The sequence below is a fragment of the Culicoides brevitarsis genome, chromosome 3 (assembly GCF_036172545.1).
Source record: "Culicoides brevitarsis isolate CSIRO-B50_1 chromosome 3, AGI_CSIRO_Cbre_v1, whole genome shotgun sequence".
In the NCBI taxonomy this organism is placed as follows: Eukaryota; Metazoa; Arthropoda; class Insecta; order Diptera; family Ceratopogonidae; genus Culicoides; species Culicoides brevitarsis.
Window position 1 is genome coordinate 21,503,455 of NC_087087.1, and position 25,859 is coordinate 21,529,313.

Genomic DNA, 25,859 nt, shown 5'->3' on the forward strand with positions numbered 1-25,859 from the left:
ATGTGCAAAATTTGTAAATTTTTAAGTTTCTATCTTCTTTTTATTTTTTGAATTCTTCTTAAAACGATTCTTTTACAATGTCATGATTTTACTAAGCAAGATTAACTTAATTGAAAATTTAACCAGGCAAAGAAGATACACCGTTAACGACAACAACATCGACAACTACACCACCACCCACGACAACAACTCCCCAACCAATAAGCGAGCGCTCAACAGAGCAACCAGCTAGAACACATGAAATTATTCCGGATCTTAATGTTTATTCACACCATATGTATCCACACATTTTACAAAGTGGAGACAAAGGTATATCAATTAGTGTAAATTTTTTATTGATCCCATATGTGTGTATGAAACAAATTATTACTTACCTGCCAACTCATCAATTTCATCTAAAATTTAATATTGCTTTAATGTTTTATGTATGACTAGAACAAAATATTTTTTATAAACTTACTGAACTTATTTTTCAAAAAATTATTACAGTTATTTTTTTATGAAATTTTTTATTTTTATTTTAACTCGAAATTTTCTTTTATCAATTTTAAATAAGCAAATTTAAACTTCAAATTCATAAGTAGGGTCAGGGCATTACTTATCGTGATTTTTTTTATCTTTGATTCAAATTTTCTCGAATTTCCTATTGCAAACCTGGTGATGTTTTCATTAAAAATTGAACTTTAAGCCTTTCTGATTACGATACAATTATTGGTTTTGCAAAATTATTTGAACAATAAAAAAATTTGATACATTTTATTTTGAAAAGTCGAAGATAACAAATTTTGACATGAAATTTTCAAATATCAAAAAACCCTAAATTTTAATGATTTTTGTGCAAATCTTTGTATCATATGGCTAAAAAATCCCATAGTTTTTGGTAATTAGTGGGTTAAAATCGTCAAACTATTGTTTAAACATAGTTTTTTTCAAGCCAAATTAAATCACGGTAAGTCAACCTCAAATTTCTGGGTAGGATGACTTACCGTGATCAGCATTTTTGTTCGTGATTTTCAATTTTTGTTGAATATAAGAAGTTTTAATGTAGAAATTTTAATACAAAATGGCATAAATTTATCGAATAATCAAAAACTAGTTTAGAAGGACTGACTTGAGTCTAATTAACCACAAAATATTAAAATTTGCAAAAAACTTATTTTCTTCAAGGATATTATATATACTTTGTATTATATATATACTGTACTTTGCACACATGTTTAACCATGCTAAATAAGCTTTATTGCAATGTTACAGGCATCTAAGATCATCAAATCGATAAAAACTAAAAAATCGAAAATTTTAATTTTTTCGATTTAGTATTTCAAAACCAACCATATTTTTGAAGCTAATTTTTTCTATGAAAATCCTGACAAGTCATAAAAAGTCTTTATGGAAGTGTGAAATTACTTCTTATATTTTGCAAAAACATGCACTTAAACGTGCAAAACAAAGATTTTAAGCAATTTTTAGTGTATTTTAAAAATCACGGTAAGTCATCCTTTTCACGGTAAGTCAAGAATCTGACAATTTTCGAAAAATTCATTTTTTTTTTCACGAAATGTAAATATAAACTCAAGTTTTATAACTGAAAATAATGAACATTTGAATGCTTAACTCATCACAAAAATCGGTTTTCAAATTTCTCTTATCAAAGACCAAAAAATTAATTATCAAAGTCAAAAAATCCTTAAGTTACCCTGACCCTATTTCAAAACCTTATTTTGCACCCTCCCCTTTTTGTTTTTAAGTAATTTGGATATTATTTATTTTTGAGTTTCATCAGATTTCAAGCTCTCACATACAAATATCATATATTAATACTTGTTAATATTATAATACGGAATATTTCTAAAACATTTACTACAAAGGTCCGAATCCCGAGCCATTTCAATATATGGAAGCTTCAATTGGACCAACAGGAGAAAGGGTAGGTTAAACTGACCATGTTTAAAGGGAATAAATTTATCATTTTATCATTTTAGGGACCACCAGGTCCCCCTGGTCCCAGCGGATTACCAGGATTACCAGGTATTTTCTAAAAACTAAAAAATCTAAATGTAAAAAATTAATATTTAAAGCATGCAAATTCAATAGGCTCGATTCTTTTTTAGTTTGTTTTGTGTTATTTGGTAAATTTTTGCAGATCAATTCAGAAGCTTATGATCAAAGTATGATATTTGAGGATTTGTTTGGGATACATCAATTAGGAATAATTCCAAATGTTAGATAGAATCACACAAATTTAAATTATGTTTCTAACAAAAACTACAAATTTTAGTTTTTTTAAATCTTATTTGTAGATAGACTTGCTAATTAAAAAGAAGTAATGTCAAAAATTGCTATAGGTATTAACCGACTTGAAATTAATTGTAATTGCCTCAATTAGCATGTCTGCAATCTTACCAAATAATACGAAAAAGAAAAAAACGTTTAAAAAAAGCTTTTAAATGACATTTGATATCGAGTGTTTTGAATTTTAATTTTAAAGAAACATATATATATGCTCCTTAAATGTACATTCTCAAAATTAATTTTGATTGAAAACTTTAGGAAAACGAGGTGAAACTGGTGAGCCTGGAGCACAAGTAAGCTATTCTTTCATTATTGTATTAAAACAGTTCCATATCCGTGTATATTATGTATTTTTCGTTTCTATTTATCTAGTTATTATTATATATTTTTAACCGCATTTCGAAGAAAAATGCTCGACTTGTAGTTCGTGTGTGTGTCAGTGTGTTCCGGTGTGCCCTAATTTTTTTTGTAAATCTTAGTTATATGAGGACCCTGAAGGTCTGTGGGCAGTTCCTTGGGTTGTGAGGTGTTTCAAATTGTAAAAGGGTCATGAGGAGTACGAAACTGTGAAATGAAGAGTATGAAAATGTGAAATCAGGGGTATGAAATTGTGATTGTCTCTGCATCATCGAAACGCGGTATAGTCAGTCGTTGTTTTTGTTCTATCGCATTACATTTTTTTTTTGAAAAAAAGTGGTATTGTGCTCGTCAAAAGTCAGATTTGACAGCATATTTAAGGAAATTATCCGTTGTAAATTTAAATTAGTGTTCCTTTGTTGGAAAATGTTGTCGATGAAAATTAATGGAAAACTTGGAAAATTCATGAAAAATCGGAAAATCTTGAAAAATTTAAAATGTTCAGGGGAGTCTCGCGAGTAACATGAAAAGTGAAATTTGATGAAAATTGTCGGGAATACTCAAAAAATTCATAAAAAATCATGGAATTGAACACAATGCGTTTCAATGCGGTCAAGTCATTCGTTATATAAACGAATGCAATTCATTCTTGTTATAATTGAAAATATCTAATAAAATATAATACTTTATTTTACAAAGGGACCTCCGGGACCCCCAGGAAATCGCGGATTACCTGGTAATATTTATTTTGTATAATTTCATTCATCAATTATTATAAAATCATTATATTTTATGTATGAATGGTAAGGTCCTCCAGGGAAAGATGGAGTAGGTGAAGATGGAGAGCCAGGAGAACCTGGAAAGCCTGGTAAGCATTAATTTGAATGATTTGCTTAACTTTCTAGGTCGTGCTGTCAAAAATGTTTAGTAAAATATAAATTTATTTCAAAACTATCAATGGGTGCACTCAAGATCGCTCATCACGTCCATCATGTTTATTTTTTCTGTAATATTTTTTCCATCATAATGATGTTTTTTGATGAATATTTTTGACTTTTATGATGTTTTTCGATAAATCGAACAATCCATTTTATCAAACTTGAACGCGTTCGATAAAAAAATATTTGAAAAAAATCATTGATGTCCATCGATGAGCAATCTTGAATGCACCCAATATAAAATAATTTAGTGAATAAGCAAAATTAAGTGAAAATCAGGCGTTATCATTTTGTTTTTTCATCAGAAAACTTTTGGGTGTTGAGCCTGTATTCCCTGTATTCATTGTAGTATGTTGCAGCCTCAAAAATAAGTTTTGCGGTTTTCCCGCCACAACCTATTTTTTTTTTATTTTTTACTTATGGAAATTGTATGAGAATATCTCGAAATACAGTTTTAAGCCTCAATGCATCTCTGATACACATTATAATAACAATACTTTATTTGATTGAAAAATGTGGAAAAACTTAATAAAACTTTTGACAGCTAGAAAGATCCCTCATTACAACAACAATATTATTTTAAAAATTTTCATTCGTCTATCATTTTATCAATTAAAAGCATATGTGTATTGCCTTAAACGATATTTTTCCTGGAAAACAGTTCTCATAAAGATTTATTTAAAAGATTTTTTAACATAAGCATAAGTAAAGTAGCTGAAAAATTCCCGGGTTATATCTCTACATGTCAATGCGACTATCAATTACTGATGTAAGAAAAAATTAGCTCAATAAAGAAAGCATTATTATTATTATTGTTAAACGATATTTTAATTATGTTTTTTATTTTATACAATTTTAGGCAGTCCAGGTCCACGCGGTGTTCCCGGCCTTCCTGGTGAGAATTCGAGAATATATATTTAATTTTTACACATTCAACTAACGTTTTTATCAAAAAATAGGTATTAAAGGACCTAAAGGACACAGAGGTTTTACTGGAGAGAAAGGTGATTTTATAATATAAGAAACTATCACAATTGAATAAACCAACTAATGTTCAATGCTTGTAGGTGAAACTGGATCGCCTGGAGAAAAGGGGGTTTGTATATTATATTAATATCCCGTCTTTTTTCTAATGAACATGTTTACACTTAGGCTGTTGGTCCTGCAGGACCCCCTGGGCAAGGATTAAGAGGAGAAAGAGGCGAGAGAGGAAGAGATGGTAGGTTTTAAAAACAAATAGTCACGGGACTATTATTCATACAGTTTTTTGAAAAATAAAATTTAGGACTGCAAGGACCTCCTGGCTTACGAGGGGAACCCGGCTTAAGAGGAGAAATAGGGCCACAGGTTAGGGTTAAACAATTTGATAGTCGTATTTTCAATCATTTTGTTTGTTTTTTTTTAATACAAGGGACAACAAGGAAAACAAGGCGTACAAGGTTTTCCAGGAGCTCAAGGTTATTATAATGCAAAAGCATACTTTCTTTTATGTTGAAATGCACACGTATTAAGGTATAATTTATTTCAAAAAGGTCCAAAAGGAGATATTGGGCATCCTGGACTGAAAGGATCCACTGGCGACACTGGTAACTGATTAGTTATTTCTTTACGTAAACAAAAAATATAATAGACAAATGTTTAATTAATCAAGGTATTCAAGGTGAAAGGGGACTACCAGGCGTAGAAGGGTAAATAAACCAGCTAGTGTTCAATATTACCAAATTTCATATTTATCCAAAAAATGAAAAACAAAAAATCAAATGTTAATACTCACCTTTTAATTACAAAATTTTCTTCCTTTTTATACAGCCCTGCTGGAAGTCCAGGACAAAAAGGAGACTCTGGTATTGTTTGATTATTAATTTATTGTATTTTATTGGCATTTCAAACATTAATTTTTATCAATTTGAGGCCGTTTCAAATTTATTTGGAACTTTTTGTCACAAAACTTATTTACGTTTTTTAAACTTGTTTTATGCATATGTATATGATGTGTGTATCTGTTTCAGGAGAAAAAGGAGCAGATGGAGCTCCAGGTCCTATAGGTTCGCCTGGATTTCCAGGACCCAGAGGATTACCAGGAGTCAAAGGAAATGACGGTTTGTTTAACTGTAAAACAAATAGCGTTATTTTATTAATTCATTTAAATTTTAGGAGAGCAAGGGACAGTTGGTCCTCCTGTAAGTAATTGAGGAAAAACATATAAGTATAAAAAATTAGTAAGAAATTAAGGATGTTACAATTGTTAAAAATGTTTTAGGTTATATGTTCTACATAATTATTTCGAAATTTTGCTAATTTTAAAAAAGTCAACCAAACAGAATCTATTTCCCGGACGAAAAGGATAAATCGCACAACAGAGAAAAAACGATTTAAAGTTTCTTACGGTTTTTGAGTTGTTAAAATTTATTTATAAACTATCTTTTTTGACTTCACAAAAGTAAATGATTGGCCACTAAAAACAATTTTTGTGCAGAAAATTTTCTTACCTTATCTCTAAGGGGTAGTTTTGGGAAATTTTTTTATTGAGAAAAAGGATAAATCGCACAATTACACAAAATTTCATATAAAAATGAGAAAATAGTCTCCCAGTTTCAAGATTTTTCCAATTTTTTAGGTTCAAATTAACTTTTTTATGCAATAACAGAGCATAAACAACACAAAAACATAGAACTCATATTTTTTAAAAATTTTTGAAAATCTCTCAATGTATCGTAAAATACACGTCTTTAAGCATATTTTTCCATTCTTAACTAAATTTTGTCAAAGAGTGCAGTTATGCGATTTATCATATCTCCCGAGATTTCCTTACGCAAAAAATATATGTATCTTTTATATTTTAGGGGCCCGCTGGTGACAAAGGTTCAAAAGGAGAATCCATAAAAGGAGATATAGGTAATATATATAATATATTTTTGTTTTTGATGTTTTTGTTTAAAAAAATAATTTTTCAGGTTTGCCTGGACCTAGAGGTGTTCCTGGCCAAACCGGGCCCGAAGGAAAAAGAGGGAAAAAGGGAATGCGCGGTAATTTTTAAGTTATTTGAAGATGAAATTGCAAATATGTACTTTAATTTCCTACATGCTTTAGGATCTGCCGGTGAACGTGGACCTCCCGGTGAAAGAGGTATAACTGTTTTAGTATTTCGCTGATAATAAAAATTATTCAAAATGCAATTATCCAATTAAAGGGTTGCAAGGGCTAGCAGGACTACCAGGAAACGATGGACAACCTGGTAAGTGTTCAAGGCTGTTTTTTCCATAAAGCAAATATGTGCGCTTTGGAAGTGTCGCTTTTAAAAAAAATCCTTTAATTTAATCATTTAAAATCCCCATTTTATTTTCAAAATCTTTGGACTTTATTTTTGATTCTCATTTAAAGCGGCTAAACTTTGTAAATTTTTTAAACTTGACTTAATATAATATATATCAATAAAAAGTAGGTAAAGCAGAAAACAAATTACTTGCAATATATTTTGAAATGACACTAACAGGTATATGCATTTTTTTAAGGTTCCAAAGGACAAATGGGACCTCCAGGACCAGTGGGAGTACCAGGTTTAACTTAATCATAGTTTTTTTTATCTTTAGTTAATTTCTATTCATCCATAGGATTGAAGGGTTCAACTGGTGATGTTGGACCTCAAGGAACTGCGGGACTGAGGGGACCTCCAGGTATTCACTCTTTCTTTGTTTACAGATTACCGCAAAAACACGAAAAAAAAATATTTTATCAAAAACAAAAAGTTGATTTCTAAACAAATTTTAAAACAATTTTCATACAAATAAACTGTTAAATTTCAAAACAACTTTTAACTGTACATACATTTTTTTATTGTTCATGTATTCGTTTTGATACTTGTTAATTTTAAAATAAATTTATAAGAGTTAAAAATTAAAAAAAAAATAACAGTAAAAAACTCAAATAAATTTTTTTTTTGCAAAAATTCAATTTTAAATACAAAATTATTTGTTTCAATAATTTAATTTAATTATCTAATTTAATTTATCTAAAAAGTTGTCTAAAAACTAAAAATCGATCCAAATTATTTTACAAAATTCTGAAAAAAATCCATCTTTTTTTACTGTCTTTTTTTTTTACAAAAATTTATACTTGAACTAAAAAACTTTAAAAAATTTAAACTTGAAACTAAAAAAAACTAAAAAAAAAATGGATGATGTTGGATTGTCATTTTGGAAGAACCCTTATATTTGATTATCATTCACTTTTTAAATATTCTCTCATAAATGTTTTTTACATTTTTTTAGTTAAATTTCTTTATTATTGTGCAATTCTTAAAAATTTGAACTTCGTAAATACATTTGTGATTTAAGAAAATTGTATAAACTTCATGTTTTTGTGATCTAAATTTGAGTCTAATGAATACTTAGATATTAAAAACATACAAACTACTTTCAGGACGACCCGGAAACCCAGGAGAAAGGTTTTCACTACAATTTGAAATAAAGTTTTACATGATAAGCATAATTTGACTTTTAGAGGTTTGAGAGGCCTTGATGGACTACCAGGAGAGCCTGGAAAACCAGGAGATACAGGTTTTAATCAAATTAAATGGAACATATGTAAAATAAATAGTAACATAATTCCAACTAATTTTAACTTATAGTTCATGGACCACCGGGACCTCCTGGAAGAGGGGATAAAGGTAACTTGATTTTTTATTTACATAAAAACACTCTAGGTTTTTTTATTTTACAAACGTTGATCATAACACGCTTTATCATTTAAAGGAATTCCTGGATTGCCTGGTAAAGACGGTAAAGACGGACAGAGAGGACCCGAAGGTAAAAATACCTTATATTGATGATTTGAAAACTCTGTATATGAAAACTTTTTTTATTTAGGTTTGCCGGGACCTGCTGGGCAAAAAGGTAGAAATTTTGTAAATTTTGCTCCTTTGTGCCAATCATCAATTAAAATGTTTAATTATAAAAAGGAAACATTGGACCTCCTGGAGTACCTGGCTCAAAAGGAGCTACAGGAGAACGAGGTTTGTATTATGTCCTTTAATGTCAGCATTTTATTTTATTATTTCTTTTATATATAGGTTTACCTGGTTTGACTGGAAGTAGAGGTTTCCAGGTAAAAATAAAATAATTTTGATTTTAAAATATGCAAGAACTCACCAATATTGTTTTTAATTTTTTAGGGACTTCCTGGTGTTAATGGTAAATTAATTATTATCTTCTCAATAGATATGTACTTCATTATCATTGATTTACTGTTTTAGGAAAGGATGGACTTCCTGGACCTCAAGGAAATCCAGGAACTCAAGTAAGCATTTTTAAAAATATATTTTGTAGGCGAATAAATTTAATATATATCCATTTTTGTCGAAAAAATTCAGGGGAGTAAAAATTAAATTAAAATGGAATTTTTTAATTGTAAAACTACTGTTTATGATAAAATCATACAAAATATAAAGAAAATTCGCTTTGATAAGACGTTTCCTATTGAAATGTAGAAGAATTTTTTTTAGGTCACGTGCCCAAAATATTTTATTTCAAAAATTTTTACTGTGGGAGATTTTCTTTGATTTGGAAATAATATTAACTAAATTTAAATAAATGTTAAGAATCAACGTTAAAAAATTCCAAACAAATATAAAAAATTTAAATTTTTATAGATAATAGAATACGAAAAACGAAAGAAATAGAATAGGAAACCAAAAAATAGAATACGCCAATAAATAATATAATTATTATTTTATATGTATTACATTTAAATTTATCATTTGTTAATTATAGGGTCCTCAAGGAGAAAGAGGTAGCATAAATTAATAATGTTTTGAACTAACAATAAACAAATGATTCGTGTACTTATCGTAAAGGTGAACGTGGACAACCCGGTTCTCCAGGAATACAAGGACATCCCGGCGCACCTGGATTAAAAGGAGATGCTGGATTAAATGGACAAGACGGACAACAAGTAATTACTAAAAATATTTTATTTTTATTAGTTAATTTAAATCAGATTTAGCAAAAGTTTTCTATTTTGTATAAGAACTACAAATTTAAGCAACTTTTTTGCAATAACAGTTTTTTGCTCAAAAACTGAAATAAAATAACCGCTGAATAAAATTATTAAACAAAATAAACTTAAAAAATAAGTCGCAGTCTATTCCATCCATAATATAGTGATATTCGTTAATTTTTTAGGGACCACCGGGGCCTCCAGGATCAAAAGGACATGCGGGATTGCCTGGTGTAAGATATGAATTATTATAAGCATATGTTCGTTTAAAATCAATACAATTTTAGGTTGGATTGCCTGGATTACGAGGTCCAGTTGGACATCCAGGAGAACGAGGTAATAAATTTAACATGTTTTTTAATTAAAAATTGTGTTATTATTTAAAAAAATATCTTCGGAAAATGAAATACATTTACATATAAAAGTATTAAGCATTCAATCAAGCTATTCCACAATTCTTTAATTTTATTATTGGGAATAAAGTAGTATTCGGCATATGCTGCATGTAAAAAAAAATATGCATGCATGCAGGATATATGTCGACATTTTTTTTTTTTCTTTTAAAAAATAATTTTCTCTAAAATATTTTGTTTTTATTAATTTACATGTCGACATGTGATTTTAATGCTGGATACATGTCGACATATATGCTGCATGCATGCAGGTCGACATGTATATAGGGAGGTATATTTACCTATTTGTAAATACAAAATTCTCCAACAATCTTAAATTAAAAAATTTACCATAACTTTGCAGCCCAAAAAAGGCTATAAATCTTAGATGAGGTAAAAAAAAAACTCTTTAAATATAATAACTAATTCTGTATATAGGTCCACCTGGTTCTACTGGTGAGAGAGGACTTCCAGGTGAAAGGGGTGAAAGAGGTAAAATCATTTTTTAAAGGTTTCATTAATACATGTATGCATATATGTTGCTATAGGTTTGACTGGTGCTCCGGGTGAAAGAGGAGAGCCCGGAGATAAAGGAGAAAACGGTATAGGAATTCAGGGAGAGCCTGGAGCTCGTGGTGAACGAGGAGAACGTGGCCCACAAGGTCTTCAAGGTATTCCCGGTCAAGTTGGACCAGTTGGAGCAAAAGGAGATAAAGGCGAAAGCGGCATAAAAGGAACAAAAGGAGATGGTGGACTTCCAGGTATACAAGGCTTTAAAGGATCCAGAGGAGAGCCTGGAATTCCCGGATCAAAAGGAAATCGCGGAGAGCAAGGACTTAGAGGAGATTCCGGTTTATTAGGCCCTCCTGGCAGACCTGGAAAACCAGGAGATGTGGGACCCATGGGCCCACAGGGAATGATTGGTAAAAATCTATAATAAATATTTTTAAAATACTCACATTTAGAACATTTAGAACAACTAAGCTAAGAACTTAATTTCATTTTCTACTAATTTTAGGTCCGATCGGACCTAGAGGTTTGAAAGGAGAAGTCGGACAGCAAGGAGTGCAGGTATTAGTTTCATTTCATTTCTCTAAGTTCTAAGTTAATATTTAACGATACACACAAATTTGTTTCTCTTAAAAATGTTAACAGTATTTTTTTTCTTTTGAATGCTTTTACTTATTATTATACTTAAAATTTTAACTTACTATCTATTTTTGTTTTCAGGGACAACCAGGTAGTTTTTTTTACTTTTTTTTTGTATTTTTGCGGTATATTTTGGAACTGAATTAACTAACTATATTAATATTAATAAGGTTTGCCTGGACTTGAAGGACTCAAAGGTAATAAGATTTTGTAGAATAAAAAAAATTATAAAAAAATTCAGGGAATTAATAAATTGTTACAGGCTCTCAAGGAGAAATCGGTTTAACTGGACCTCAAGGAAAGTAAAACTTTTGTTTTCAATTCTTTATGTAATTAAGCAATTTACACAGGTGAAAAAGGAAACAACGGCGAAAAAGGTGACAGAGGAATGCCAGGTATGTTCGATTCAATTGCTTTGGTAATTTTTATTTATAGATAATAATGATTATGAATATACAAATAGGTCTTCCTGGTTCTACTGGACCGATTGGCCCAAGGGGAGCAAGAGGTGTAGCAGGTCCACAAGGTTTCTATAAAGTTTTCGTTATTTTAATAAATGAAATAATAAATTTCATATTAATTTAAAGGTAATCCCGGAAAAGATGGAATACCTGGAGAGCAAGGTAATATTTACTTCAAATTTTGCTTGTGAATATGTATTCATAAAACTAATGAACTAAGAACTTAATTTCATGAGTATGAGTTAGTTCTGTTAACTGTTAATTTAACTATTAATTTAAATAAATTATTAAATAAAATCATTTTATTATTTAATTAACTGTTAGAGGACATGAAATTAGAAATTTTATTTTATTGTACGTCACGTTTTATATCCTTACAGGAAAACCAGGAGCGATAGGACCTCGTGGAGAAACAGGATCTGCTGGTAATTAACTAAAATTGTGTATGGAATTTTCCCTTGACCTTGAACGATATAAAAAACCATCTTTAAAACATGAAAAATATTGGAAAAATTTTATAAAATTTTATTGTAACGCGGTTAAGGATGTTCTAACTGTATACATTTTTTTGTATATTTTTGATCAATTTTGAACAAAAAAAAATATTAGAATATCAAAATGTTTGTTAAAATAAGGTTTATAGTGTAAATTTTCATAATTTTATCAAATTCTACGTTTAAATGTTTAAATTTGTTAGTAAAAATAATTAATCAAAATCATCCCTCTTAATTTTTGAAACAAAAATGCAAAATTTTAGAAACTCTATTGACAGTAGTACTTTGTTGTGGGTCTATGAAATCAAAACCATATTTGTTTGGTTTTCAATTACAATACATGAAAACTTTTTATACCCAATGTAATTATTATATTTGTTTGACTATATAATAACTATGTATACTAACTATAATAGCACTAACTATATATTTTTTGCACTAAACAGGAGAACCTGGCTCTCGAGGATCTCCAGGTAATATTATTCTTTCTAGATTGTTAAATATTAGATTTTATAATGTGTTATCATCATAGGAGAGAAAGGAAAAAGTGGTGAAAAGGGTATAAAAGGTGAATTATCACTTTTGTTTATAGATTGCAAGAGATTTGTTTTACATATTTTTCATTTTGTAATTATTAGGAGACGCCGGTTCTATCGGTCCTCAAGGCCCAATGGGTAATTATAATTTAAATATGATAATAATTAATAATAATAAAATCTTTTTCAACTAATCTACGCGATAACTAGATTTAAGTTTTTTAAACTTAAGGCCGCTTCAAATAAAACTCAATAGTTTTGTCCAGTGCCCCATTTTAGTATTTAAAAAGTGAAGCAAAAAAAGTTAAAAATTTTATCAAAAAATGACCGTTTTTTGGGCTATTTTTTTGTAACTTGCTGAAATTATTTTTCAAGGGAAATTGGCAATTATTTTTTTATAATATTAATTATTTTATTCAATTTAATCAAAATTATTAAAATGTTCTTAAATCTATCAGCGTAAAATAAAACTCAAAACAGCAAAAACATTGATAAATGGTCAATAATTGTTTAAATTTAGGCATTATGTACGAAAAAAAGTTAAAAATTTTCATTTTTTAAATTTTGGACAAAAGTATTAAGTTTTATTTATTTTATTATAATATTTTTTTGTGATATTAGGTCCTCCTGGTGCTGTCGGCCAACAAGGTAAATTTGTCGTTTTTTATTTTACAATTGATTCACTTACTTTAAACAATGTTTTTTAGGAAATCCTGGAGTACCTGGGTATGTGTATATTTTCACAAAAACTGACAAAAATAAATTAATGAAATACTTCTACTGAATAATAGTATTGGAGAACAGGGTCCTCCTGGAGAAAGAGGTTTGCCTGGTAAATATGAACATATTTGCGTAAGAAAAAATCCCGTTCAATTTTTTTTTCATTTAGGACTCAGGGGGATACCAGGAGAAAGTGGATCGCCCGGACAAAAAGGCGGTACGTGAAATTTCACATAAATATAATTATAATCTTTTTTTAGCAATACATGTATATATTCCAAAACATAGTGCAAAAAATAATAATAATATACATACATATGTCCAACTCCCAAGAATTAGTGATATTGACAAATAATGATGACAAAAAAAAGATAAACAAGAATCTATATATGTAATTGGATTTTTAGTTTTCAACTTTCAAAACGTATTTGCATAAAGAAAAAATAATCATTTTTATTTAACAATAAGAACATCAAATAGAAAAATATTTTTGTTTTCCATTATTTACATTTTTGAAACATAAATCTTGATTGATAAAGGGTTAAAAATTTTTTTACGTTTTTGAATTTAATTTCTTAATAAAAAAAAAAATATTAAAAAAAATATTTAAAAAAAAAATATAAAAAAAAATATAAAAAAAAAATTTAAAAAAAAATATTTAAAAAAAATATATTAAAAAAAAAAATATTAAAAAAAATATTTAAAAAAAAATATAAAAAAAAATATATTAAAAAAAAAAATATTAAAAAAAAAATATTTAAAAAAAAAATATTTAAAAAAATATAAAAAAAAATATATTAAAAAAAATATTAAAAAAAATATAAAAAAAAATAAATAAAAAAATAATATAAAAAAATGTATTTTATGAAGTTTTCAACTTCTAAAACAAATTTATATTGAAAAAAAATAAAAAAAAAAACAAACTATAAAGTATGAAACAAGTAAAATCCGAGGAGAGTGAAAATAAACAAACTATAAAGCATGAAACAAGTTCCTTATGAGAGGGAGACATTCATATCATAAAAATTCTCGCTGAGCTTTTACCAAACTGACCAAAATGATATAAATTTTGGGCAACAGTTTTCAATTAAAGCTTGTAAAATACAATAACAAAATTAAAACAATCGTCGAAAGCTTATTAATGTTGATTGGAAAAGAGGTTAATAAAAACCAAGTTTCCAGATTCAGCACAATTGCCCAAAATTTATATCATTTTGGTCAGTTTGGTAAAAGCTCAGCGAGAATTTTTATGATATGAATGTCTCCCTCTCATAAGGAACTTGTTTCATGCTTTATAGTTTGTTTATTTTCACTCTCCTCGGATTTTACTTGTTTCATACTTTATAGTTTGTTTTTTTTTTATTTTTTTTCAATATAAATTTGTTTTAGAAGTTGAAAACTTCATAAAATACATTTTTTTATATTATTTTTTTATTTATTTTTTTTTAATATATTTTTTTTAAATATTTTTTTTTAATTTTTTTTTTAAATTTTTTTTTATATTTTTTTTTTTAGATATATTTTTTTTTTAAATATTTTTTTTTTAAATTTTTTTTTATATTTTTTTTTAAATATATTTTTTTTAATATATTTTTTTTAAATTATTTTTTTTTTAAATATTTTTTTTAATATTTTTTTTTATTTCATACTTTATAGTGCTAAGTTTTGTAGTTTTTTAAAACTATAAAAAAATCTTATGATTAATGAAAAATTTTTAGTGCTAAAAAACCAACTTATGCAACACAATCAAATTGGGGGTGCCGCCGAAGGCGGCGCGTTTTTTTTCGCTAACATTGTGCGCTGACTCGAGTAGATCATTTTTCTCTATGGAACATATGCTCGGAAACGCATAGTTTGGCTCCCAACCCGTTAGAAGCAATATTTTTTGTTGAATTCAATATAAATTTGGTAATAAGAGGATTTTGGGTGAAATTTTTTTTGTCAATTTTTTTTCGCTAACATTGTGCGCTGACTCGAGTAGATCATTTTTCTCTATGGAACATATGCTCGGAAACGCATAGTTTGGCTCCCAACCCGTTAGAAGCAATATTTTTTGTTGAATTCAATATAAATTTGGTAATAAGAGGATTTTGGGTGAAATTTTTTTTGTCAATTTTTTTTCGCTAACATTGTGCGCTGACTCGAGTAGATCATTTTTCTCTATGGAACATATGCTCGGAAACGCATAGTTTGGCTCCCAACCCGTTAGAAGCAATATTTTTTGTTGAATTCAATATAAATTTGGTAATAAGAGGATTTTGGGTGAAATTTTTTTTGTCAATTTTTTTTCGCTAACATTGTGCGCTGACTCGAGTAGATCATTTTTCTCTATGGAACATATGCTCGGAAACGCATAGTTTGGCTCCCAACCCGTTAGAAGCAATATTTTTTGTTGAATTCAATATAAATTTGGTAATAAGAGGATTTTGGGTGAAATTTTTTTTGTCAATTTTTTTTCGCTAACATTGTGCGCTGACTCGAGTAGATCATTTTTCTCTATGGAACATATGCTCGGAAACGCATAGTTTGGCTCCCAACCCGTTAGAAGCAATATTTTTTGTTGAATTCAATATAAATTTGGTAATAAGAGGATTTTGGGTGAAATTTTTTTTGTCAATTTTTTTTCGCTAACATTGTGCGCTGACTCGAGTAGATCATTTTTCTCTATGGAACATATGCTCGGAAACGCATAGTTTGGCTCCCAACCCGTTAGAAGCAATATTTTTTGTTGAATTCAATATAAATTTGGTAATAAGAGGATTTTGGGTGAAATTTTTTTTGTCAATTTTTTTTCGCTAACATTGTGCGCTGACTCGAGTAGATCATTTTTCTCTATGGAACATATGCTCGGAAACGCATAGTTTGGCTCCCAACCCGTTAGAAGCAATATTTTTTGTTGAATTCAATATAAATTTGGTAATAAGAGGATTTTGGGTGAAATTTTTTTTGTCAATTTTTTTTCGCTAACATTGTGCGCTGACTCGAGTAGATCATTTTTCTCTATGGAACATATGCTCGGAAACGCATAGTTTGGCTCCCAACCCGTTAGAAGCAATATTTTTTGTTGAATTCAATATAAATTTGGTAATAATAAGAGGATTTTGGGTGAAATTTTTTTTGTCAATTTTTTTTCGCTAACATTGTGCGCTGACTCGAGTAGATCATTTTTCTCTATGGAACATATGCTCGGAAACGCATAGTTTGGCTCCCAACCCGTTAGAAGCAATATTTTTTGTTGAATTCAATATAAATTTGGTAATAAGAGGATTTTGGGTGAAATTTTTTTTGTCAATTTTTTTTCGCTAACATTGTGCGCTGACTCGAGTAGATCATTTTTCTCTATGGAACATATGCTCGGAAACGCATAGTTTGGCTCCCAACCCGTTAGAAGCAATATTTTTTGTTGAATTCAATATAAATTTGGTAATAAGAGGATTTTGGGTGAAATTTTTTTTGTCAATTTTTTTTCGCTAACATTGTGCGCTGACTCGAGTAGATCATTTTTCTCTATGGAAAATATGCTCGGAAACGCATAGTTTGGCTCCCAACCCGTTAGAAGCAATATTTTTTGTTGAATTCAATATAAATTTGGTAATAAGAGGATTTTGGGTGAAATTTTTTTTGTCAATTTTTTTTCGCTAACATTGTGCGCTGACTCGAGTAGATCATTTTTCTCTATGGAACATATGCTCGGAAACGCATAGTTTGGCTCCCAACCCGTTAGAAGCAATATTTTTTGTTGAATTCAATATAAATTTGGTAATAAGAGGATTTTGGGTGAAATTTTTTTTGTCAATTTTTTTTCGCTAACATTGTGCGCTGACTCGAGTAGATCATTTTTCTCTATGGAACATATGCTCGGAAACGCATAGTTTGGCTCCCAACCCGTTAGAAGCAATATTTTTTGTTGAATTCAATATAAATTTGGTAATAAGAGGATTTTGGGTGAAATTTTTTTTGTCAATTTTTTTTCGCTAACATTGTGCGCTGACTCGAGTAGATCATTTTTCTCTATGGAACATATGCTCGGAAACGCATAGTTTGGCTCCCAACCCGTTAGAAGCAATATTTTTTGTTGAATTCAATATAAATTTGGTAATAAGAGGATTTTGGGTGAAATTTTTTTTGTCAATTTTTTTTCGCTAACATTGTGCGCTGACTCGAGTAGATCATTTTTCTCTATGGAACATATGCTCGGAAACGCATAGTTTGGCTCCCAACCCGTTAGAAGCAATATTTTTTGTTGAATTCAATATAAATTTGGTAATAAGAGGATTTTGGGTGAAATTTTTTTTGTCAATTTTTTTTCGCTAACATTGTGCGCTGACTCGAGTAGATCATTTTTCTCTATGGAACATATGCTCGGAAACGCATAGTTTGGCTCCCAACCCGTTAGAAGCAATATTTTTTGTTGAATTCAATATAAATTTGGTAATAAGAGGATTTTGGGTGAAATTTTTTTTGTCAATTTTTTTTCGCTAACATTGTGCGCTGACTCGAGTAGATCATTTTTCTCTATGGAACATATGCTCGGAAACGCATAGTTTGGCTCCCAACCCGTTAGAAGCAATATTTTTTGTTGAATTCAATATAAATTTGGTAATAAGAGGATTTTGGGTGAAATTTTTTTTGTCAATTTTTTTTCGCTAACATTGTGCGCTGACTCGAGTAGATCATTTTTCTCTATGGAACATATGCTCGGAAACGCATAGTTTGGCTCCCAACCCGTTAGAAGCAATATTTTTTGTTGAATTCAATATAAATTTGGTAATAAGAGGATTTTGGGTGAAATTTTTTTTGTCAATTTTTTTTCGCTAACATTGTGCGCTGACTCGAGTAGATCATTTTTCTCTATGGAACATATGCTCGGAAACGCATAGTTTGGCTCCCAACCCGTTAGAAGCAATATTTTTTGTTGAATTCAATATAAATTTGGTAATAAGAGGATTTTGGGTGAAATTTTTTTTGTCAATTTTTTTTCGCTAACATTGTGCGCTGACTCGAGTAGATCATTTTTCTCTATGGAACATATGCTCGGAAACGCATAGTTTGGCTCCCAACCCGTTAGAAGCAATATTTTTTGTTGAATTCAATATAAATTTGGTAATAAGAGGATTTTGGGTGAAATTTTTTTTGTCAATTTTTTTTCGCTAACATTGTGCGCTGACTCGAGTAGATCATTTTTCTCTATGGAACATATGCTCGGAAACGCATAGTTTGGCTCCCAACCCGTTAGAAGCAATATTTTTTGTTGAATTCAATATAAATTTGGTAATAAGAGGATTTTGGGTGAAATTTTTTTTGTCAATTTTTTTTCGCTAACATTGTGCGCTGACTCGAGTAGATCATTTTTCTCTATGGAACATATGCTCGGAAACGCATAGTTTGGCTCCCAACCCGTTAGAAGCAATATTTTTTGTTGAATTCAATATAAATTTGGTAATAAGAGGATTTTGGGTGAAATTTTTTTTGTCAATTTTTTTTCGCTAACATTGTGCGCTGACTCGAGTAGATCATTTTTCTCTATGGAACATATGCTCGGAAACGCATAGTTTGGCTCCCAACCCGTTAGAAGCAATATTTTTTGTTGAATTCAATATAAATTTGGTAATAAGAGGATTTTGGGTGAAATTTTTTTTGTCAATTTTTTTTCGCTAACATTGTGCGCTGACTCGAGTAGATCATTTTTCTCTATGGAACATATGCTCGGAAACGCATAGTTTGGCTCCCAACCCGTTAGAAGCAATATTTTTTGTTGAATTCAATATAAATTTGGTAATAAGAGGATTTTGGGTGAAATTTTTTTTGTCAATTTTTTTTCGCTAACATTGTGCGCTGACTCGAGTAGATCATTTTTCTCTATGGAACATATGCTCGGAAACGCATAGTTTGGCTCCCAACCCGTTAGAAGCAATATTTTTTGTTGAATTCAATATAAATTTGGTAATAAGAGGATTTTGGGTGAAATTTTTTTTGTCAATTTTTTTTCGCTAACATTGTGCGCTGACTCGATGGAACATATGCTCGGAAACGCATAGTTTGGCTCCCAACCCGTTAGAAGCAATATTTTTTGTTGAATTCAATATAAATTTGGTAATAAGAGGATTTTGGGTGAAATTTTTTTTGTCAATAACATTTTTCTCTATGGAACATATGCTCGGAAACGCATAGTTTGGCTCCCAACCCGTTAGAAGCAATATTTTTTGTTGAATTCAATATAAATTTGGTAATAAGAGGATTTTGGGTGAAATTTTTTTTGTCAATTTTTTTTCGCTAACATTGTGCGCTGACTCGAGTAGATCATTTTTCTCTATGGAACATATGCTCGGAAACGCATAGTTTGGCTCCCAACCCGTTAGAAGCAATATTTTTTGTTGAATTCAATATAAATTTGGTAATAAGAGGATTTTGGGTGAAATTTTTTTTGTCAATTTTTTTTCGCTAACATTGTGCGCTGACTCGAGTAGATCATTTTTCTCTATGGAACATATGCTCGGAAACGCATAGTTTGGCTCCCAACCCGTTAGAAGCAATATTTTTTGTTGAATTCAATATAAATTTGGTAATAAGAGGATTTTGGGTGAAATTTTTTTTGTCAATTTTTTTTCGCTAACATTGTGCGCTGACTCGAGTAGATCATTTTTCTCTATGGAACATATGCTCGGAAACGCATAGTTTGGCTCCCAACCCGTTAGAAGCAATATTTTTTGTTGAATTCAATATAAATTTGGTAATAAGAGGATTTTGGGTGAAATTTTTTTTGTCAATTTTTTTTCGCTAACATTGTGCGCTGACTCGAGTAGATCATTTTTCTCTATGGAACATATGCTCGGAAACGCATAGTTTGGCTCCCAACCCGTTAGAAGCAATATTTTTTGTTGAATTCAATATAAATTTGGTAATAAGAGGATTTTGGGTGAAATTTTTTTTGTCAATTTTTTTTCGCTAACATTGTGCGCTGACTCGAGTAGATCATTTTTCTCTATGGAACATATGCTCGGAAACGCATAGTTTGGCTCCCAACCCGTTAGAAGCAATATTTTTTGTTGAATTCAATATAAATTTGGTAATAAGAGGATTTTGGGTGAAATTTTTTTTGTCAATTTTTTTTCGCTAACATTGTGCGCTGACTCGAGTAGATCATTTTTCTCTATGGAACATATGCTCGGAAACGCATAGTTTGGCTCCCAACCCGTTAGAAGCAATATTTTTTGTTGAATTCAATATAAATTTGGTAATAAGAGGATTTTGGGTGAAATTTTTTTTGTCAATTTTTTTTCGCTAACATTGTGCGCTGACTCGAGTAGATCATTTTTCTCTATGGAACATATGCTCGGAAACGCATAGTTTGGCTCCCAACCCGTTAGAAGCAATATTTTTTGTTGAATTCAATATAAATTTGGTAATAAGAGGATTTTGGGTGAAATTTTTTTTGTCAATTTTTTTTCGCTAACATTGTGCGCTGACTCGAGTAGATCATTTTTCTCTATGGAACATATGCTCGGAAACGCATAGTTTGGCTCCCAACCCGTTAGAAGCAATATTTTTTGTTGAATTCAATATAAATTTGGTAATAAGAGGATTTTGGGTGAAATTTTTTTTGTCAATTTTTTTTCGCTAACATTGTGCGCTGACTCGAGTAGATCATTTTTCTCTATGGAACATATGCTCGGAAACGCATAGTTTGGCTCCCAACCCGTTAGAAGCAATATTTTTTGTTGAATTCAATATAAATTTGGTAATAAGAGGATTTTGGGTGAAATTTTTTTTGTCAATTTTTTTTCGCTAACATTGTGCGCTGACTCGAGTAGATCATTTTTCTCTATGGAACATATGCTCGGAAACGCATAGTTTGGCTCCCAACCCGTTAGAAGCAATATTTTTTGTTGAATTCAATATAAATTTGGTAATAAGAGGATTTTGGGTGAAATTTTTTTTGTCAATTTTTTTTCGCTAACATTGTGCGCTGACTCGAGTAGATCATTTTTCTCTATGGAACATATGCTCGGAAACGCATAGTTTGGCTCCCAACCCGTTAGAAGCAATATTTTTTGTTGAATTCAATATAAATTTGGTAATAAGAGGATTTTGGGTGAAATTTTTTTTGTCAATTTTTTTTCGCTAACATTGTGCGCTGACTCGAGTAGATCATTTTTCTCTATGGAACATATGCTCGGAAACGCATAGTTTGGCTCCCAACCCGTTAGAAGCAATATTTTTTGTTGAATTCAATATAAATTTGGTAATAAGAGGATTTTGGGTGAAATTTTTTTTGTCAATTTTTTTTCGCTAACATTGTGCGCTGACTCGAGTAGATCATTTTTCTCTATGGAACATATGCTCGGAAACGCATAGTTTGGCTCCCAACCCGTTAGAAGCAATATTTTTTGTTGAATTCAATATAAATTTGGTAATAAGAGGATTTTGGGTGAAATTTTTTTTGTCAATTTTTTTTCGCTAACATTGTGCGCTGACTCGAGTAGATCATTTTTCTCTATGGAACATATGCTCGGAAACGCATAGTTTGGCTCCCAACCCGTTAGAAGCAATATTTTTTGTTGAATTCAATATAAATAAATTTGGTAATAAGAGGATTTTGGGTGAAATTTTTTTTGTCAATTTTTTTTCGCTAACATTGTGCGCTGACTCGAGTAGATCATTTTTCTCTATGGAACATATGCTCGGAAACGCATAGTTTGGCTCCCAACCCGTTAGAAGCAATATTTTTTGTTGAATTCAATATAAATTTGGTAATAAGAGGATTTTGGGTGAAATTTTTTTTGTCAATTTTTTTTCGCTAACATTGTGCGCTGACTCGAGTAGATCATTTTTCTCTATGGAACATATGCTCGGAAACGCATAGTTTGGCTCCCAACCCGTTAGAAGCAATATTTTTTGTTGAATTCAATATAAATTTGGTAATAAGAGGATTTTGGGTGAAATTTTTTTTGTCAATTTTTTTTCGCTAACATTGTGCGCTGACTCGAGTAGATCATTTTTCTCTATGGAACATATGCTCGGAAACGCATAGTTTGGCTCCCAACCCGTTAGAAGCAATATTTTTTGTTGAATTCAATATAAATTTGGTAATAAATTTGGTAATAAGAGGATTTTGGGTGAAATTTTTTTTGTCAATTTTTTTTCGCTAACATTGTGCGCTGACTCGAGTAGATCATTTTTCTCTATGGAACATATGCTCGGAAACGCATAGTTTGGCTCCCAACCCGTTAGAAGCAATATTTTTTGTTGAATTCAATATAAATTTGGTAATAAGAGGATTTTGGGTGAAATTTTTTTTGTCAATTTTTTTTCGCTAACATTGTGCGCTGACTCGAGTAGATCATTTTTCTCTATGGAACATATGCTCGGAAACGCATAGTTTGGCTCCCAACCCGTTAGAAGCAATATTTTTTGTTGAATTCAATATAAATTTGGTAATAAGAGGATTTTGGGTGAAATTTTTTTTGTCAATTTTTTTTCGCTAACATTGTGCGCTGACTCGAGTAGATCATTTTTCTCTATGGAACATATGCTCGGAAACGCATAGTTTGGCTCCCAACCCGTTAGAAGCAATATTTTTTGTTGAATTCAATATAAATTTGGTAATAACAGGATTTTGGGTGAAATTTTTTTTGTCAATTTTTTTTCGCTAACATTGTGCGCTGACTCGAGTAGATCATTTTTCTCTATGGAACATATGCTCGGAAACGCATAGTTTGGCTCCCAACCCGTTAGAAGCAATATTTTTTGTTGAATTCAATATAAATTTGGTAATAAGAGGATTTTGGGTGAAATTTTTTTTGTCAATTTTTTTTCGCTAACATTGTGCGCTGACTCGAGTAGATCATTTTTCTCTATGGAACATATGCTCGGAAACGCATAGTTTGGCTCCCAACCCGTTAGAAGCAATATTTTTTGTTGAATTCAATATAAATTTGGTAATAAGAGGATTTTGGGTGAAATTTTTTTTGTCAATTTTTTTTCGCTAACATTGTGCGCTGACTCGAGTAGATCATTTTTCTCTATGGAACATATGCTCGGAAACGCATAGTTTGGCTCCCAACCCGTTAGAAGCAATATTTTTTGTTGAATTCAATATAAATTTGGTAAAAATCAAAATGTAATGTTTACAAAAAATAATGAGAATATTGTAATATTTAAAATGCAACTACAAAATCATTTAATAGGTCCATCACTTCAGTATAAAATATAAAGTGCAAACAAAATACTTTTCCATATTCAATGAATATAAAAATTATACAAAATTAATATGAAATAGATAAAAAATAGATATTCAAAATTCCTTTTGACGGTTTGAAAAGCAGTTCAAGCAAAATATATGTGAATTTTGGCACACTCAATCATGACTTACACGAAACAACGTGTTAAAGGTTCTTTTTAATGTAATTTTTGAATTTTATATCTATTTGATATTAATCTCTAATGTAGAATAAATATTTCATATCTAATTAATACTAATTAAATATCATTTTGATATCAATTTAATATGAAAAAGCATTTGGTTTGCACCTTTTCTCGGTTTGTATTTATTTATAATTTATCATTAATTAAGTTTATTGTTTCACATGCTTGTAACCATATTATTTTACTACATGATCATAAATCTATAGATATTGGAGACACTGGAGCAAAGGGAATGAAAGGACATAGAGGGCTTCTCGGAATGCAAGGATTGCCAGGTGTTCCAGGTGATAACTCTTAAATCGTTTGCAATTTTTAAAAAAATAGAGACAATTTGTTATTATAGGAAAACCTGGTGACAAAGGAGAAAGAGGAACTGCTGGACCTCCGGGTAATTACTTGAACTGCATATTAATATATTAATATTAAAAAATGTCCTGAAATGTACTTTGTGATTTATTTATTTTTAATTAAAATATATTTTTCTGGAAAGGCCCGGTTGGTGAGCCAGGATCTCGCGGATTGACGGGTAAGAAGAATGTTTTTTTAACACTGATAAATTTCATAAGTTTCTAAATATGATTTCAGGACAACCAGGATTAGTTGGAATGACTGGAGCAGCAGGACCTAAAGGAGATACAGGTAGAAATCATTTTCATGTTGAAGACATATTTACTACATTCTATATTAATCATGGAATTTAAGGAAATGACGGAAGACCGGGACATCCAGGTATGCAATATACATTAATGTTTATAAAAATCTAAGGAAAAATAAACGATATTAATATTTTCTAGGCCCTCCAGGTCCTCCGGGTCCACCGGTGAGTTGTGCACTAAAATTAAATCACTATGAATTCTAAATGATCATGGTACTTTTTCAGGGACCACCAGGCCCTTCTGGAGATGGATTTGACTATGGAGCTGCTAATTTAATGGCAATGTTAGGACGAGGATCAATGAATAATCAAAAAGGACCTTCTGGAGATGATGTTAGCGAAGAGCAGTATCCTAGAGGTACATAGGTTTTTTTACATTATGTTAATTAAATTTAACTAACATTTATCTAAACTTGAATAATGTCTCATTAGATGAAGAATTATATAACTCCAATAACATTTTGAAGAATTTAAACTCTTTACACACTCAAATTAAGTTGAAGATGAATGGCAGTAAAGAGAGTCCCGCACAAACATGCGCTACATTGTTTTCTATTCACAACAAGTTAAAGTCTGGCCTATATTGGATCGATCCAAACGGATTAAGCACAACAGACGCTATCCAAGTTTACTGTGATAGAGAAACTCAAGCTACTTGTTTAATTGCTCAGCCGGCAGAGTTTAACAGCATTAACATTGTCAAGGCGTCGGGAACGTGGTTTAGTGAAAAAATCAATGGAAATTCATTGACATATAAAGCAGATAGTAGTCAAATAAAGCACATTCAATTTTTGTCATCTACCGTTACACAAAATATAACTATTGATATGAATGTTAGTAAGGAAGAACTTCGAAACATACAAAAGTGGGTTAAATTGCTTTCAAAATCTTATATTTATTTGAAAAACTAAATAAACATTTTTCTTGAAGGAATTTGTCAATTATGTTGTGGAATGATGCAGAGTTAAAACATAATCGACCACTGCAGTATTCGTCATCTACGGAGGTATTTAATCTAAATCAATTTAATTTTAACTAATTGTTTAGCTAATATGTATAAATTTCATAATTGAAGGAAACTGTGGCTGGCACACATAGCTTAACCCTGAAATACAGCACGGATCGGACTAACAGACTTCCATTTTCGGATATTTGGCTAACTCATCAAGGAAAAATAAACGTCCGTGTCGGTTCGCCTTGCTTTGTATGAAAAGATCGATTAAGTAGCATTAATAAGAAAAACATTAAGAAAAACAAATAAAAATATGATATTGAAATAAACTTTGAACCTAACAATAAGGAATAAGTAGATTAAGAAATAAAACGAAATAATTGTGATTCACTGAGCTTTATATAAACGTTGCCTTTTTAAAATAATAGCATAATAGTTAAATAAATTAATCAAAACATTTAAATTTAATTATTTTTAAGAAACAAGTGCGATTT

The 25,859-nt window shown here is 30.1% G+C and overlaps 1 protein-coding gene across 1 annotated transcript; it reads left to right on the plus strand.

Annotated features, from left to right (window-relative positions):
• On the plus strand, positions 1-25,511 carry LOC134835335 (collagen alpha-1(I) chain-like). The gene is made up of 56 exons (XM_063850210.1): positions 1-13; positions 127-309; positions 1,869-1,927; positions 1,983-2,028; positions 2,551-2,585; positions 3,349-3,385; positions 3,458-3,517; positions 4,447-4,482; positions 4,547-4,591; positions 4,655-4,683; positions 4,740-4,806; positions 4,873-4,934; positions 4,999-5,044; positions 5,120-5,173; positions 5,597-5,686; positions 5,742-5,767; positions 6,431-6,482; positions 6,542-6,613; positions 6,678-6,713; positions 6,778-6,822; positions 7,100-7,144; positions 7,199-7,261; positions 8,215-8,253; positions 8,339-8,392; positions 8,453-8,479; positions 8,545-8,598; positions 8,656-8,690; positions 8,758-8,776; positions 8,839-8,882; positions 9,356-9,374; positions 9,439-9,536; positions 9,767-9,814; positions 9,869-9,917; positions 10,412-10,465; positions 10,522-10,896; positions 10,992-11,044; positions 11,204-11,213; positions 11,473-11,517; positions 11,586-11,648; positions 11,710-11,745; positions 11,964-12,008; positions 12,524-12,550; positions 13,235-13,261; positions 13,321-13,339; positions 13,405-13,445; positions 13,503-13,550; positions 23,965-24,042; positions 24,102-24,146; positions 24,249-24,284; positions 24,344-24,397; positions 24,461-24,487; positions 24,553-24,578; positions 24,639-24,771; positions 24,846-25,278; positions 25,344-25,419; positions 25,461-25,511. Exons 1-56 carry the CDS (start codon positions 1-3, stop codon positions 25,509-25,511), a joined length of 3,489 nt encoding a protein of 1,162 aa, XP_063706280.1.
• Positions 25,512-25,859: the final 348 nt, after the last annotated feature.

Coding starts and splice junctions, on each gene's coding strand:
- LOC134835335 (XM_063850210.1), top strand. Junction 4,807..4,872: donor AGGCGAGAGAGGAAGAGATG/GTAGGTTTTAAA, acceptor AATAAAATTTAG/GACTGCAAGGACCTCCTGGC. Junction 8,393..8,452: donor CGGACAGAGAGGACCCGAAG/GTAAAAATACCT, acceptor TTTTTTATTTAG/GTTTGCCGGGACCTGCTGGG.